We start from the raw sequence: 17,714 nt of genomic DNA, 5'->3' as shown, positions 1-17,714 counted from the left end.
CAGATCTAAGTCATGTCTGTGACCTACACCATAGCCCATGGCCAAGCCGGATACTTAACCCACCGAGCAAGACCAGGGATCGAACCTGTGTCCTCATGGATATTAGTTGGATTCTTAACCCGCTGGGCCACAACAGGAACTCCCCCAAAAGCTGTTTCTTTTTTTTTTTTTTTTTTTTTTTTTTTTGTCTTTTTGTCTTTTGTTGTTGTTGTTGTTGCTATTTCTTGGGCCGCTCCCGCGGCACATGGAAGTTCCCAGGCTAGGGGTTGAATCGGAGCTGTAGCCACCGGCCTACGCCAGAGCCACAGCAACGCAGGATCCGAGCCGCGTCTGCAACCTACACCACATTTTTTTTTTTTTTTTGTCTCCAAAAACTGTTTCTTAATTCTAGATCATGGAATAAAAATACTTTGCTTTCACTATGAAATCAATTTTGTGCAACAAGGTGACATCCAAATCTACACATGAACATGTGCACAAAAATGTGCACAAACATGAGCATGCTCCCACATAATCACTTGCATGCACTGCACGCCTCCCGCATATGCTTGAATACACACATGCATGCTCACATACATCCTGACACACAAGTGTGTGTGTCCACCAACACCATTAGCACACTCTGTCCATGTAGACACTGACCTGTGCTGCAGCGGTGGAGCCCATCTTAAGGCTGCCTGTATTTTTCCAACTATGATCCAAGATGGTTGAGATGGTTGGCACTTGCTCCCTCTGGCATTGGCTGGCTCTCTCTTGCCTTTCCGTGTTCTTACACAGTACAAAGCCGCATGAGTTGATGTGATCTCACCAAGATGTCATCTTAATGACAGCAATCCCTTGCACTGAGACCTCCTTCTAGAATCATCTTAGCCCTGTGAGGCTGCTGTTAGTATCCTCACTAATTAGAAGAGAGATGGAGGCATAGGGAAGTTAATTAAACTGCTAGTTAGTGGCACAGCCAGGATTAGAGCTAGTGTCCTCTGAAGTCCAGCCCAGGGTCCAGGTGATTCCCTTTACGTAAGAGCTAAGGGGTCCCGGCTCCACTTAATGTACCACGTGAGGACATGGGGAGGGGTTGTAGACTTTGGAGCGGTCAGAGTTGGGAAAGGCTTTGTGATGGATGGATGTACCTCTAGGGAGAAAATAAGAAGGGCACTGACAAGGACCAGGACTCAGCAATCCCAGCCTCTGAGTTGGAGCATAGCTGCTTGCTGTAAAGAATATAGATGAGGGTAGAAGGACAGAGGAGAAGACTGACTGTTTCAATAAACTAAATTTGGGGTTCCCACTGTGGTTAAGAACCATAGTGTCAGTGAAAGTGCAGGTTCAATCCCTGGCCTTGCTCAGTGGGTTAAGGATCCAGTGTTGCTTCAAGCTGCAGCATGGGTTGCAGATGCAGCTTGGATCCGGTACTGCTCTGGCTGTAGTGGAGGCCGGCAGCTGCAGCATTGATTCAATCCTTGGCCTGGGAACATCCATATGCCACAGGTGCAGCCGTAAAAAGAAAAAAAAAAATTGCTGCTGGAGCATCTGAAAGCCTTGTAGCTTCCTGGACCAGTTACCAATATAGTAGGAAACGGGAAATAAGGAAGCACTATCCATGAAGAGGATGTATAGAGGTCTTAAGGGGAAACGGAGAGGAATTTCGGATAATACCAGTTACAAACGAGTCTGTTTTCAGCAGGCAGGATTTAAGAGAAAATATGAGTATGCTAGGGATCTCCCATCACTGTCCTGCCAGGTCCCTCACAGTCAGAAACTGGAGAGAGCATACTTTGGTTCATTTAGAAATTCAGATTTAGCTTAAAGGATTTGTTTTCATACAATGTATGATCACCAGATGCCTTATTATGAGTGATCTCCTTGATTCTTTCAAACCAAAGGGATAATGAACATATTTGAGGCATTGTATTTTGGCTGTCTTGTCCTGAATTAACTTCTGTATTTTAAGTGGGAGGAGGCCTGGGGAGAGGAGGGAGTTCTCTGAGATGAGGCAGCAAAGCGGCCATCTCCATGCAGAGGCAGAGCACTCTTCACACTGACCAGATGCCCCCTCGAGAGTGGCAGCCACTTTCCTCTGTGCCTCAAAGCTGACCCTGAGCTTTTCCCAGTGCCCTGGTACCAGGGTCAGGCCATGTTCAGCATCTCGCAGGGTATCTGAGGAATGCAAGGAAGTGGAATTGGTTTTGCTCTTTCAAAGAATGTACAGGGGAGTTCCGGTTGTGGCACAGTGGAAACAATCCGACTAGTATCCACGAGGACATGGTTTGATCCCTGGCCTTGCTCAGTGGGTCGGGGATCCGGCATTGCCAAGAGCTATGGTGTAGGTCACAGATGTGGCTCAGATCTGGGGTGGCTGTGGCTGTGGCATAGGCAGGGAGCTGGATTGGACCCCTAGCCTGGGAACTTCCATGTGCCGAAGGTGGGGCCCTAAAAAGCAAAAAAAAAAAAAAAAAGAGAGAGAGAGAGAGAATATATAGGAAGTGCAAGTGCCTCGACCTGAATGAGAATAGACATGAGGTCACATTAACATAAATTCTCCAAACTACCATGGCTCTGAGCCCCCCTCTGCTTCATCAGTTCAACTACATCTTTCAGGCTCTCTCCTTCCTCCGGTATCTGTGGCAGTCAAGTGTCCCGTGCGTTCCTCCTCTGGAACTGCTGTCACCTCCTGGAGCTGAAAGACCACAGAGCTCCTGGGCTTCTCCTCCAGGAGGGTGTCTGGGAATGTGCTTGTCCTCAGTGAAGTCCACTCACAAGACAAGCGGCCACTCTCCTAGGCAACGGCAAAATCTCACAAGAAGAGCTCGGTATCCAGATCTTTCCCCCAGTCTGGGTTTTTGGTCTTATATAATCATCACAAGGGATCTCGGCCTCCTCTCTAGCCTCCTAGTCTAGCCTCCTAGTCTAGTCTGGGCGACCCCTCCTCCCTTTAAACAGCCAAAGGAAGCTCAGTTCAGCCCCACTTCCTCACTCTGAGTGACAGCTGCAGCGCTTCTGACTCTTAAGAATGAGTGCGTTTCCTCAGTACAGTGGAATATAAATCCAGGGGCAAAATAATTTCTCTGGGGGGAAATTGAAAAGTAAGAGCTATGTCTATTTCCTCCTCTGATTATAAGTAAGGGACCATGGGATAACTGGAATAATTTTTTTTAAATAATTTAAATTGCCAGCCTACACCAGTGGTGTGGTGGTAAATGTTTAACAACCAATCTTCCGAAGAGGATGTGGGGGGTGCTGAATTATCAACATCTGAGGTGTTAATGTCCACCCCCCCACCCTCCCCCACTGCCCCCCCCCCCGCCCCATAGCTGATTTCAAGCTCCCACTGTAAAAAGAGCCAGCACAATCCTAAAGCTTCACAAGTGGCTTTCACAAGCCTGCAACACCGACAGGCCTTCTAATGCAGAAGCATAAAACATCGTCCCTTCCATAAGAAAACTTCCAATCTAATTGGGAGACAAAGTTAAATCAAGGAATTTCTAGGAAATAGCCCCAAACCAAATAAAATCAGAGTCTCTGTGGCAAGACAAGGCATTGTTAGGAAGGGCTGTAGCAAAGCCTCGGCAGAACGTCTGTAGAGCAGCTGGTGGGGAGGCCGCACGGGCCTTGTCAGCCAAAGCAGGAACCAGGTTATCCAGAGCGAAATAGCAACATGAACAGAGACGTGGGTGTGGGCATCGTGTGCTCCATCAAGGGAGCTGGGACCGGCCTGGCTGCAGCTGGGAGAGGTCAGGGACCCTGACTGAGAGCTCCCTGGAGAAGGACGGGCAGGAGGCAAAGACGGGAGGGAGGGGCAAGGACTTGGGGTTGGGAGATGCCCGTGGCGTTTGACCCCTGAGACTGTGACCAAGAGCGGGGCGGGGGCGGGCGCAAAACCCACAATTCCAGGTCACTTAGACCTGGGTTCAAATCCCTACCTTGCAATTTTGAAGTTATGAAACCTGGCGTGAGGCACTTGACCTGTCTCAGCCTGTCCCTGTGAAGTGGGAAGAATAGCATTCCCTCCGCCACACCGTAGGTTTGCTGGGAGAACCCAGTGAGATACCGTCAGTGGGAATGACTTTAAGGTGATCAGGTGCCGTACATGTCAAGTCTTACTATCACTTTCTTCCCTTCTGAGTTGTTAGGAAATTGAGTGTTGAAAGTTATTGATGCAACATGAAGGCGGGAGGGCAGGAAATGGCAACTGTCACTCCAGTAGAGAAGGAAGGGTGTTGATGGGAACAAATCTGAGGACGTTTTTAGCTCCCTCATGCTCTAAATTACAGGCACCCAAGGAGCCAGCTGTTAGGCTCTGAGGCAAGGAAGGGACCGACTGGAGCCCCTGCTTCAATAGAAGCAAAGAGGGAGATATGTCAGTGACTGTCACATCAGGATCTAAACCCTTCAAGTCCTAGAAACTAAGGACACAATTTCCAGCCTTTGAGGACTCTTTGAAATGAGTTTAATTTAGCTACACACCTTCCTTCCCTGGACCAAAACAAAAGGAATAATTTGCTTTTAAAAATGTCATAGCACCCTTCGAAAAAACTGGAGTCATTCTGTGATGGCACAAAACCAAATTGGACATTGTCAGGAAAGAGGCTTTACTTCAGAGAACTAGTGGGAATGAAGAAACAGAAAGAAAGAAGAAAGGAGAGAAAGAGGAAGAAAGAGAAAAGGAAGGAAAAGTAATTTGAGGCATGATCAGGTCCTATAATACAAAAGAGGAGGACAGGTGACTTGGGAGGTCAGATGCCAGGCCAGTGATGGAGGTACCATTCTTAGGGATTGGGCTGCAGGCCAAGGTGAAGGTTTTGTTACTCCTGCTATTTTGCTATTTCTAAATAAAGCTGGTGGTTGGTTTCATAGTCTATTGATATGTCAAACAATATTTTTCTGTTCTTGTTTCCAAAAATTTTTTTCTCTTGGAGTTCTTGCTGTAGTGCATCAGGTTATTTAAAGATATGGTGTTATCTCTGCAGCAGCTTGGGTTCAGTCCCTGGCCTGGGAACTTCCATATGCCAGAGGTGCAGCCAAAAAAACAAAAAAAAATTTTTTTTTTTCTTCTCTTCACAGTGGTGTGCTTGATAACTCAGGAGGGAAAATACTTGTTCGGAAAGTTGCTGGACAGTCTGGCTACCACGGGAGTTATTCCAATGGAGTCTGGTCATTATCCCTTCCACGATGGAGAGAATCATTTGTGGTCTCAGGTATGCCCACGCCCTGGAGAAATGTTGCCCTACAACTTGAACTTGGGTTAAGTGACCTTGCGGGACGAAATGTGCTCGTTTCTGTGTGCCGTTGGCTTTGGTTTATGGCCTGCCTCATTTCATAAAAATCAGAAGCATTAGTTCTTCTGATAATTGGGATGATGAAACAATGAATTATAATTACAGTGATAAATCACTACAAAGCCCAGAAATGTTAAAAGGCTCCATTTGTTCATTTTAAACACACGGCAGTTATCAGTAAGTCCAATTAAACTTTTAATTAAGTGAATTACATCTAATAACTCGGGTTTTTGAACTACTCCTTTAGTGATGTCAAATGCGCCTCATATCTGGAGGCTTATTCCTTGAGAATTCTGGTAGATGAATAGGTAGGGACAGGCTGTTAGAGAACTGAGCGACAATTTCATTTGAGATTCCTTTTTTTCAATTAATTGTTTCACTGCTCAGTCAGTTCTCACTATTTGGCTCCAAGGATTTTAGAGATGATCTTTCTCACTTTTTTTTTTTTTTTTTTTTTTTTTTTTGTCCTCTTCCAAAGAGGGTAATGTCAGTGAGCTCATGACTGGTGTGATTCACAGCAGAAAGGTAACCAAGCCTCTTCGCACTATCATGACCTGTCTGCTCCCCTCTTTTTATTTTTGTGAATTTCCCCAGCCTAACCTTTTCTTTTGAAAACTTTTAAATTTATAGAAAAATGCAAAGAACAGTACAAGGGATATCCATACTCGCTTCCCCCAGATTCACCAGCTGTTAATACGTTCCTACATTTGCCTTATCTACCTATCTATCTATTTTTCATCTGAATTGTGTGAAAAAAAGCCATGGGCATGACAACACTTTATTCCTCAATACCTCAGTCTACATCTGGTAAGAATAAAAACATTTTCCTAAATAACCACAGTACTGATACCACACCTTAAAAATGAACACTGATACAATAATATTAATAAAGAGTAATAACTAAGAAATATTCTTATTCAATTCTATCCATCTATCCCTCAAATATTCTTCGCAGTCATTTCTTCTTCTCTTTGGAGGAGAGGTGGGGAATCTACAATCCCATCAAAGTCCACCCACTGCAGTTTTTAAAAAATTTTTATTGAAAAGCAAAGTGACTCAGTCATATATATATATATATACACACACACATTCCCATCATGGTCTATCCCAAGAGACTGGATATAGCTCCCTGGGCTGTACAGCAGGACCTCATTGCTTATGCGTGGCATTTAGCTGTCCTGCCTATCTAGTCTCCTTTCATCTAAAACTGTCTGCCACCACATTTCCCTTTTTTGGTCATGAATAGCGATGACATTTTTGAAGTCCCAATCAGTTGTCTAGTACTATGGCCCACAATCTGGACTACAAACAGGTCCAGCTATTTCCTCTTGGTTGGATTCAGGTGAAATATTTTGACAAAGATATTACCAAGGTAGTATCATAGCATATCCACTGTGTAGTATCACAAATGGCCATATCAGGAGACACATAATGTCATTCTGTCCATTTGCTGTTGATGCTAAGTTTGATTAATGGATGTGCCACAGCCACAGCAACATAGGATCCGAGCTGCATCTTCAACCCACATCACAGCTCACGGCAACACTGGATCCTTAACCCACTGAGCAAGACCAGGGATCGAACCCGCATCCTCATGGATATTATTCATGTTCATTACCACTGAGCCACATGGGGCACTCTTGATTACTTGGATACTGTAATAATATCTCTCCATGGTAAAGATACTTTGTAATTAATAGCAATCTGTAGGGTGATACCACAATACAGCATGAGTAGCTTGTTCCCTCAAACGGTCACCCAGTGCTTTTAACAACCATTGATGATCCTTGTTATATCAAGAATTATGTCAGCGGAGTTCCCGTCGTGGCGCAGTGGTTAACGAATCCGACTAGGAACCATGAGGTCGCGGGTTCGGTCCCTGCCCTTGCTCAGTGGGTTAACGATCCGGCGTTGCCGTGAGCTGTGGTGTAGGTTGCAGATGCGGCTCGGATCCCGCGTTGCTGTGGCTCTGGTGTAGGCCGGTGGCTACAGCTCCGATTCAACCCCTAGCCTGGGAACCTTCATATGCCGCGGGAGCGGCCCAAGAAATAGCAACAACAACAACAACAACAACAACAAAAAAAAAAAAAAGAAAGACAAAAGACAAAAAAAAAAAAAAAAAAAAAAGAATTCTGTCAGAAATTGAAAAATCAGCATTGTTCTAATTCTGTCATTTCTACCACATTTATTAGTGTTCTTATATAAAGAAGAGGGCTCTCCCCCCCCCTCCACATCTACTTTTTCAAGTGCCACATGGACTTATGGATTTTTTTTTAGTGCAATATGTTATAGTCTATTATTGTCATTATTCTTTTTTGGTGCTCAAATTTTCCAAGTTTGGCCAGTGGGAGCCCTTCAAGCTTTTGACACACCCCCTTAAGTGTTTGAGCACAACAGTGTTCCGCCCTCAGCTTAAGCTTACTCTACACTGGACCTTGAATCTCCCATTTTTTCCCAAGAGACTCCATAGGATTTAAAAGTACATTCTAGCAAACCTTTCTGGCACCCCCACCAAATCAAGAGCCATGTGACTCTCCTGAGAAGGAACCACCAATGGAAACCCAGCTATAAACCAAGGAAGGCAGAGTTGTCTCATAACATAGCAGGCCTTCCAGTCTGAGTGGGTGTTTTGCACATTTAGACACCCCATACCCCAACCTCAACTATCCATTGATCAGAGTTTTAACAGGACTACAATCAGATCTTTTAAGTTTCTTTTCAACCTGAGCACTCCCTATTTCCTTTCACCTGTGGAATTCCTCACATCCAGCCTTCATATTACACTGGTTTCTATGTCAGCTAGGGGGAGGTTATCAACCACAGCACTGTGAAGTTTGCCTTGGAACAAAAGCATTCAAAATAGGGGCCATATTTTCATGCTATTGTCTAGAGTACAAATGTGCCAGTCATAGAAATATAATCTCTACCTGGGCATTTACCAGGTAGCTCCTGGCTAAATAAGAGGGTTTCAAGCTTCAGTGCTTAGCCTGCAATCCAACAGAGGTTTAAAAGAAAAATTAATTCCAGGAAACCAGAGAGGGTTTGGATTTTTTAAATGAAAATCAATCTGCTGTGATTATTCCCTATAAATCTCAACTTCCATGTCCTCTCATTCCACCTGGTGACATTTAACCAGAAACACTTTTTGCCAACGACAGTAAACACACGCACTTCTGCAGTGGCCAGGAGTCCCAGTGGATGAGTGAGGAGAGCTCAGGGTCGCGTTAAGGTCTCAGCTGACCACGGCCAGGGTGCACCCTCCATGCTCCAGAGGCTCACGGTTAACAAGTTTCGCTGGACCATGTCAGAGTCTTCCTCTGAAGGTTTAGATGCCCCCATGACCTTGCTCTAGGCTTGTATTCCCAGTTTTCATCTGTTGATATGTGTCTTTAATTATGCCCTCTGGCGAGCTGGGAGGGGGCGGGGGAGAGGATGCACATTTCTGGTCAGCACCTTCTGTCCACAGTTCAGCGATGGGAAGGTCAGAGAGGGACCTCCTAATGCTGCCTGCTTGCTCTCAGATCCACATTTCAGAAAACTGAGCTCAGGCTCCTTTTCCTTCTGAATAGAAACAGAAAGAACCAGAGGATTTTAGGGTTGGGAAGAATAGGAAATGGAGGGAGCTGATGTCTGTGCAGCACTCTCTGTGGATAAAATGAGGCTTGAGACCAAGGTGGCCTCCTTGGGTCTGAAATAAGCCCAATCACCATCCTTCTGGAGCAGGTCCTCACCAGAACAGAGGACCTAGGGGTGCCGAGCCCGGCTCCCAGGTGGCTCTCACGAGATGAAGTAACTCACCTAAACCCAAACATCTGCCACCTCCCCACCCTGAGTGACATTTATAGGTAATACCAGAATGACTCCTTTGCATCTCTAAGGCTGTGTGTGGTTCCAAAGCATCTTAACTGGTTTTTTTCCCCTTTAGATCCCCGCAACTTTGTATAGTAAGTTGGTCTGTATCATATTTTCTGAATTTAAAGAAAAAAACCCAATAATCTCAGAGATTGAGGCAGTTAATGATAAAATCGAAACAGAAACCTAGATTTTCTTGCTCCCAAGCCCAGCTCCCTTGCTCAGGGCCTTCCTGAAACTGCTTCAGGACTCCACAGTGCCTTGTTGCAACAGGACCTTTGGCTGTTCTGCTCCCCAGCTCTGCATGTGACACGATGCACCATCTCCTCCCCAGGCCTGTCCTATAAAAATATTCCCCAGGCTGAGAGATAAAAATGCTTTCATGATCAGCTTGTAAATATCAGATAACAGGCGAGACCCTTCCCAAGGGTATTTAAATTTTAACAAAGATCTAAGCGCCAAGATAATTCCTCAGTTACACTTATCGGGCATCTACTACATGCCAGACACCGCTCCAGGCCCTGGGGACTCAACAGCCACCAAGTGAGACAAATTACTGCCTCAAGGCTTCTACACCACAGTGACACTTCCCATTTCACCACGCTCCCTGGTGGAATTTCAAGCTGCACTTCCCAGCAGAGGAAGATGTGTTCAGGCCCATCAGGCTTGGGACTTGCCTGCCCAGCCTGGATCATTTTTCTTCTTTATGCCTCCATCATTTCCCTGATACACATTGTATTCTTCTCCTCCTCGCCTGGCATCTAAACTTCCTCTCCCTGGGTGGGCAACAAATGGGCATTTTCAAGGCCAATTTCTATTTACCTCCTTTCAAGTTTCTCTAGTGCCATGGAATTCAAATGGGTCCCCCAGGGCTCATGCACAGCCAGCTGGAGTGCAGAGCTCTCAGCGTCCAAGGGGAGCCTGTGGGGAAGCGTTTCCATTTGTCTACTGCCCTCATTCAATGTTCACAAAGTCTCGTGTATGAAACCTTCGCTTCCATGTCACATCTTCATGGGCAAAATAAGGGTGGCTAATGCTAACTCTGAGTCATAGGGAGTTTATTGCTTCCTTTCTCATATTAATAAAACACAGACAACTCCAGAAAACAATATGCCACTAGACTTTCTTATTGTAATCAACAATTCAGCCAGGGAGGGGGTGGTGGAGACGGATGGATTTCACTGAACTCAAAAGAAACAAATCGGAAGGAGGGAATTGACTTAATAGAATGCATCTAAAACCTCTAGCTCTAGAAAGAAATCATTTTTTTTCCTTTCTCTCTCTTTTTTTTTTTTTTTTTTTTTTTTTTGCAGAAGGTAAACCCCAAAAGGGTGTAACCTACCCATCGGCTCTTACATATTCATCATCTAAAAGCCCAGCTGCCAAAGCAGGCAAGTGTCCACATGTGATTTCATCTAAATCTTCTGGTTCTGTAAACAGGCAGTATTGTGTCTTAGGAGATAGTGCGGAAATTAGCATCTTCACCCAGTCAAGCCCCACTGACTCCAGTAATATTTTAACAGATGCCAGGAACATGGGCACAGAAATCAATGGGCTGCAGAGTGAGGTTTTATTTTTTGTTTTTGCAGCACTGAGATTATCTACGTTTGTGTCTTTTTCATTCAAAATGACTGTTGCCTTGAATTTTATTGTATTGTTACTTTAGAAGATGACATGACAGTCCATGGGGAAATGTTCCCTGGCAGCCAAAAGGGAAAAGACTGTTTCTACTTAGAAATGAAATGGAAGGACGCAAAGAGGATGATGTGGTTTATGTGATAACAGCAAGGAGCTCACCTCCACAGCCCAGGCCAAAAATACACTGTCTGAGGTTGTGCCGACCCAGGTTCCTAGGAATCACTGGGGCGGGGCCCGGGGGGGCGGGAAACACACATAGAACTCAGGCCAGGAAAATACCTTTTCTAGGTTTCTGTGTGAATGCAAGAACTGTGCAGTGCCTTCTTGTCTTTTGGGAGGGAAAGCGTACTTTGATTTCTCATGCAAAGAGAAGCTGTGAGTTGTTTTATGATGGGCTTTAACCTTGCTTCCAGAAACCGGATGGCCTAGCTGATTTTATTCATGCAGTTAAGTTGAACACAGCTTAGGAGTTCCCATTGTGGCGCAGCGGAAACGAATACAACTAGGAACCCTGAGGTTGCAGGTTCGATCCCTGGCCTCGCTCAGTGGGTTAAGGATCTGACATTGTCATGAGTTGTGGTGTGGGTCCCAGACGCGGCTAGGATCCCACATTGCTGTGGCTCTGGCGTAGGCCGGCAGCTGTAGCTCCGATTTGACCCCTAGCCTGGGAACCTCCATATGCTGCAGGTGCAGCCCTAAAAAGACAAACAAACAAAAAAACAAAAGTTGAATGCGGTTTAAGAATACACAATAAAGGCTGGCATTTATTAAGCTTGTCCTGTGTGCCAGGCACTATACCAAGAGATTTACTCGATTATTATAGTTAAGCACCCCACACCACCATGGATATGTACTATTTTTAGCCCTAATTTACCATGTGAGGAAAAGGCAGCCCCAGAGAAGTTTAGTAGCTTGCCCTTTGCCACACAGCAAGTAAGTAGCAGAGCTAAGCATCAAATCCAGGGGGTGTGACAGTCTGGCTCCAGAAACCCCTCTCTATACCACTGTCCTATAGGTCCATATGCTAAGTAGACTATATATAAAGAATCTTGATTTGAGGCACCTTAGCATTCAAACAGGGAGTATTTTTCACCCTCCCCCCCCCAGCCCAGGTACTGCTCCAACTGTGTTTTAATGACTTCTTAATTATTCCAGTGATCTAAACCAGGTTTTGTTTGTTTTATTGCAAGGAATCCACTGTTCCTTAACTCCTCTCACAAACTGGCAGATCGTGGTGCCTCAGGGACCATTTCTGAGATGTCACCTGTCCTCTTCTGTGGTGGGCCCAGGGAAGGGGCCTAGGTGACAGAGGTCTCCTTCCGTGGCAGGCCTGTCAGTGGAGGGAGCATGTCCCTGGCCTGTCATCCCACCCAGATGCTCAGTGATTTCCACAGAGGTTCTATGTGCGGCCATCTGGGGCTGGGGGCAGCTTTCTCCTGGCCCCATCCCTTACTCTGAGCTAGGTGCCCCAGCCCTTGGCAGCAGCCCCCTGGGCAGCCCCTTGGCACAGAGTCCTGGGAACAGCAAGGGTTCTCCTCTTGGCTTCTGGGGCTTGAGGAGAACTAGGGTGGGAGGAGGTCACCTTTCTTGTCCCATCTCACCTCATCTTCGGCCTCCTGAGCTCCTCTTTGGACACAGACCCTCTGTTCTAGGAAGCCCTCCAACTTCAGGGACCACCTGTCAAGCACACCCTATTTTTTTTTTCCTTTTTTTTTTTTAATTTTTCCCCACTGTACAGCATGGGGATCAAGTTAGTCTTACATGTATACATTTTCCCCCCACCCTTTGTTCTGTTGCAATATGAGTATCTAGACATAGTTCTCAATGCTACTCAGCAAGATCTCCTTGTAAATCTATTCTAAATTGCATCTGATAACCCCAAGCTCCTGATCCCTCCCACTCCCTCCCTCTCCTGTCCTTGGGCAGCCACACCCTATTTTTACCTTGAAAGGGAGAGTACTTCTAACTCCCAGGATACACCCTGTGGCTGCAAGAACAGCAGGAAATGAGGGCCCCTCCCTGAAGCCCTGCGGTTCTCTTGAAGCCCCTGGATCTGGCCTGGGAGGATGAAGCAGGAAGGAACCCTGAACACGGCTTTCCCCCAGAGCCGACCTCGGACCCCTCCCATCTTCTGGTCCTGTCCTTCTGCTGATGGGCCCCAGTCAGGTGGAGCGGCTGACTGTGCCGCTTCTGTGGGGACAGCCCTACCTGAGGGACATTCCGTGGTACTTCCCCTCATTCAGAAAGTGGGGACTGGGGCCTTCTGACTTCAGTGTTGGGCTGAAGCCAGAATCTGGGCAACAGGACAAGTCCCACACCACCGCCTATGACTATAGCCATCAATTATCAAGCACCTTCCCTGTGCCAGACACCTGTCCTGCACAATGACCCCGAGGCAAGCACCGGGTCGCCCCCACTTCAGACAAGGGAGCTGAGCCTGGGAGAGGTCAGCCCCTGGCCCAAGGGCACTGCCCCGACTGGCCCTATAGCACTCAAACTCCCACAAAGCAGGTCAAGTGGAGGGTGAGAGGTGGAGGGGAGAGAAAGCAACCACAGCCAAGAGACGACTGGGATTAGAAAACTCATTGGTTTCTCCGTCCTCTGCAGCAGAGATCATTTCCAAAACTTCTATCCACCCAGGCACTGTGGCCCCCCTTAGCTCCTCAGGCCCTTGACTCCCTGACGGCCAGGAGGAGTGTGCAAGCCGGGCACCTTCTCAAGCGTTGCTGCTGCATAAATTTAAAATAAACAAAAGCCGAAGTTAGACCCTCAAGTGTTGCTCCATCACCTATGCCCTCTGCCAAACCATCTCCACCATCAGCAGGTGTCACCCTTAACCTCCCCGCACAAGTTCATTGTTGTGTCAGCGTCTGAAAAACTAAGTTCATTCATTCATTCACTCATTCGTTCAACAACTATGTACAGAGCACCTTCTGCAGCAGACTGAGCTCAGCTACAAGGGTTCCAACATAGAAAGGGATCCCTGGGGTCTCCTCCAGCCTCAAGAGAGAGGAGCCTCTCTTGCCAGTGACAGTCCCGCCATGGGGTGAGTTTCCCCAGTTTGGGCGGCCCCTCTGTTGCTCCTCTTCCTTCGGTGATAAAAGTCCTTTGGAAATGGAAGGAAGCTGAAGAAACAGCGATGTGCGGGCCAGCAGCTCAGGTCCCAGCTCGCCCCCACCCGGCGCTTTTCCTCATCTCTCCAGGAATGTGAGTGAGCAGGTAAATCAGGTCAGGACAGCCCCCAGCACAGCATCCCTCTTGCATGGGAAATTATCTCACTCACAAACTGGAAAGCCTCTGGTCTGCCTGCCGCGTGCAGCTCCTGCTGCGGACACACATTCCTGAGGTTTAAACGCTGTTCCCCAGGCAGTTTGCAACCATTAAACAGGCAGCTGGTATTTGGCGGGAGCCTCAAGCTGCTCGGAGCTAAAGAGAAATAGGCAGTGTCAGCTTGTAGACGTCCCCTCAGCGCGAGGAAGGCACATCACTGGCGCCACAGCAAGAGAAGGGAAAGTAAATCTTCACTCTTGCTGAGCAGAGTGTCAGGAACCCCCCCACCTCCCAACTCCCCAGAAGTCAGGGGGCCTTCCTTTGCCCCAGAAGAAAACCGAGCCCAAGTTTACTGTAATAAGCTTGTTCAGGTTCCTTCTGCCTTCACTGCCTCCCCCCTCTGAGGCTGCCCCTCACCCTGTCTTGGGGGTGAGACTGTTTCCACCAGAGCTCTGGAGACCTTCCTCTGAGGGGAAGTGAATCTGAGGGAATCTTGAAGTGACTCGTGGCTTAGCTTCTGCTTTGTTCCGCTCTTGCGGAGAAAAGTATGGGATTTGGAATCACACACTAATCCTGCCTCTGTTACCTAAGGTCTGTGCAACTTAAGACACACAGACCTCTTGGAGAATCTGTCCCTTATCCTTTTTTTTTTTTTTTTTTAATGTTCCCAATATATTAACATTTTAGTTGAATTTTTAACTATGGTGTGCCAATTTTTGCTGTACAGCAAAGTGACCCAGTCATACACACACACGCACACACACACACACACACACACACACACACACATATATGTACCTTCCCTTTCTTATATTATTTTCCATCGTGGTCTATCCCAAGAGGCTGGATATAGTTCCCAGTGCTGTACAGCAGGACCCCATTGCGTATCCATTCTAAATGGAATAGTTTGCATCTACCAACCCCAAACTCCCAGTCCATCCCACTCCCTCCCCTTCCCGTTCCTTATCTTTGAAACAGGAATTCAGGAATTCAGGGGAGTTCCCATGGCTCAGCGGAAATGAATCTGACTAGCATCTGTGAGGATACAGGTTCACTCCCTGACCTTACTCAGTGGGTTAAGGATCCAGCGTTACCGTGAGCCGTGGTGCAGGTCACAGGTGTGGCTCAGATCTAGTGTGGCTGTGGCTATGGTATAGGTTGGCAGCTATAGCTCCAATTCAACCCCTAGTCTGGGAACCTCCATATGCCACGGGTGTTGCCCCAAAAAGACAAAAATAATAATAAAGTGGGAATTCAGGATTGAGATTAACATCCCATGGGAATGCATAGGTAAACAAGGCACTTGGTAGATACTCAGCGAATGTCAGGTTTCCTGCACTCATAGAGAACCCTGAGGCTGGTTATGCAAAGTCAAATCCTTCCCTGTCGCTCTGACCCCCAGGCCTTGCTGCTAGACTGGCTTCAGTCTCCTTTAGTCACCTCACATCTGACATCTGCTGAAAGCACTGTTTTTCACGGGTTGGGGGAGAGGGAGGCATGTCATGGGGATAAATGTCAGTGACTGTCATTTACAGAAGGCCTGCCATGTGCCAAGCACCTTGCAGCCCCCCCCCTTACAGACATGATCTCTGACTGTGACAACAGCCCCCTCCAGTAGGTATGACTGTCCTCATTTATAGCCAAGGGGGCCAGGCTCGGAAAGCAGAAGAAAGCCTAGTAGCCAGGCTGCTGAGGGCTGGAGTCAAGAGTCCAGGCTGGTGCTGCCTGGGCTTCTCACATCAGATTCCTAAGGCTCACCCCAGACACAGTGCGTGAGAATTCGGTGAATAGGGCCCTGGAACGTGCAGGTGATTACACCTCCACTGTGATCTGCATGATGTAGGTGCCAGGAGCTAGGAGCTTGCTGCCTTTGATAAGGTGGTTCTGGAGCTGTTCATGACCTTGCTCAAGGAGGAATATGCTAGGAGTCTAAGGCAAGTTTTGAAACGTTTTCCCATGAAAATCTCTGAAAAAAGACCAAACTTCCATGTATCAGAGGCGGTACAAAGAAACTATTTTACTGGTTCTATTTCAAAGTGCTTAAAAGGAACCTGGTTGCGTGAAGAATTCACTTTGGATGACATCTGGCATTATGTTCAGTAAGGAACTGGAAGCATGTGGGGTCGAGTGTTTTCCATTTTAAAGACCGTTCGATTCCGTGAAGGAGAGCAGGCAAAAGCGACTAGGTCTTCTGCGGAAGGTCATGGGAGGCTGTGGGAGATGGTGGTGTTGGTTGAATTTATGACATGCTTGAGAATATCTGTGTGCTGAACAAGTAACTGCCCTCAGGATATTTAATCTGCCCTCTAGAAAATCAGTATCAGCAAAGGCAGACTAGGGTGTTCAGAAACTTCAGAATTAGCCAATAGCATGAGGAAAAAATACTTCAGATCTCCAATATCCAATCAATTTTAAGTGGCAAAAATAGTCACTATTTCCAAGTAGAAGTTGTATTTTTAATTTAATTAATTGAGGTTTAATTGATAATTTGTGAGTAAAATGTATGGTCAGTTTATTTATTTATGTCTCTCCAAACTGGTAATTACATCCTATTTCATAAAATATCCCAGTGATTCTATTGCATGGCTTTTCCCTGTAGGAAGCCGGGTCTGTGTCTCCCTAAAGAGGCATTAATGCCTGGTAGCATTTACCGGAGGGTATAACAGAAGAGCACTTCAGAGAAATTAGAAACTTCCCTAGGACTTGTTATGAAAGCTCAATCCCTTTAGAGTAATGGAAACATCATAAATCACGCAGGTTTAGTTTTGCCCAAGGATGGCGTGAAGACTGGCTGAGCCCCCGAGGCAGCTTCCAGCTCTTTAGCAGTGTATCTGGCACGGTCTCCAGGTGGATTTAAAGGCGACCTACTGTTAGTGAGAATCACGGTAAAGGAGGGATCTGCTTCCTGCCTAGATGGGCGAATGCCTTCAAGAGCACACAGGATGGCTGAACTCCAACTCAATTCCAGGGTGCCAGGTGCTGACTTGCTCTCCCAGCTCGATGCTGTGACTCCCCCAGGAGGTGACAGTGTCTAGGTGGGGACAAGCAGGTGCCAGTGCTGGGCAGAGGGTCTGAACACCCTACCCCATCTCACGTTTGTCTGCACGGCTGCACACGGCTGTGGTCTGACACTGCCCAGCATGCTGTACACTGTCAAAGAGGAGATGGGACGGCTCCCACAAAGAGAGCAGCTCCATCCATCTCGGGTGTCCCCCCCCCCCCCCCCATGGGCCTGCTGCTCTGTGCACAAAGATGCATCACTCCTAAGTAGAGTTAAGGCTAGAGCTGGGATGCTGTCCCTGGAACCTGTGTTTTCTTACTTGGCAAAAAAAAAAAAAAAGAGAGAGAGAGAGGGTGGGGAGTTGTGGTGGAGGAAGCAGAGAGGCTTTGCTGAGGGGATTAAGGATCTTTAGATGGGGAAGCTGAATCCCATCACATGTAGCCTTATAAGAGGAGGCAGAGGGAGGCTGGACCCACACAGAGAGGGCCACACAAAGATGAAGCAGGGGGAGAACTGAGGGTGCTGGCCTTGAAGACTGGAAGGGTGTGGCCGCAAGCCAAGGAATGCCAGCAGCTGCCAGAAAACGGAAGAGGCAGGAAGCAGCAGATTCCACATTAGAGCCTCTGGGGGGAACCCAGCCCAGTGATACTGACTCCCAGCTCCTGTCCTCTAGAACT

General features: G+C 47.1%; 1 protein-coding gene and 1 long non-coding RNA gene across 16 annotated transcripts in view; one reads left to right on the top strand and one right to left on the bottom strand.

Annotated features, from left to right (window-relative positions):
* The window catches only part of VIT (vitrin), a 114,550-nt gene that overhangs the window by 48,273 nt on the left and 48,563 nt on the right, over positions 1–17,714 (top strand). For 7 of the 12 annotated variants that reach the window (XR_014842248.1, XM_013996219.3, XM_013996220.3 and 4 more), the window contains 2 exons: positions 5,062–5,195; positions 10,442–10,519. Coding sequence is in view for 8 of the 12 variants with exons in the window: in XM_013996219.3 (XP_013851673.3) it covers positions 5,062–5,195; positions 10,442–10,519 (212 nt within the window). In the remaining 4 variants the exon portion in view is untranslated. The remainder of the gene's footprint in view (positions 1–5,061; positions 5,196–10,441; positions 10,520–17,714) is intronic. The other 5 variants (XR_014842249.1, XM_021087635.2, XM_021087636.2 and 2 more) reach the window with 1 other exon arrangement.
* Positions 1–17,714, bottom strand: part of LOC110260034 (uncharacterized) — a 149,295-nt gene that overhangs the window by 84,540 nt on the left and 47,041 nt on the right. For 2 of the 4 annotated variants that reach the window (XR_014842258.1, XR_014842260.1), the window contains exon 3: positions 643–898. The exons of the other annotated variants lie outside the window; for them this stretch is intronic. This is a non-coding gene — a long non-coding RNA (uncharacterized LOC110260034). The remainder of the gene's footprint in view (positions 1–642; positions 899–17,714) is intronic. 4 annotated transcript variants of the gene reach the window in all.

The sequence above is a fragment of the Sus scrofa genome, chromosome 3 (assembly GCF_054392235.1).
Source record: "Sus scrofa isolate SSC_HxYL_T2T_F1_AM1 chromosome 3, Sscrofa_HxYL_maternal_Yorkshire_Landrace_v2.0, whole genome shotgun sequence".
In the NCBI taxonomy this organism is placed as follows: Eukaryota; Metazoa; Chordata; class Mammalia; order Artiodactyla; family Suidae; genus Sus; species Sus scrofa.
This window is presented reverse-complemented; position numbering and strand designations above follow the sequence as displayed.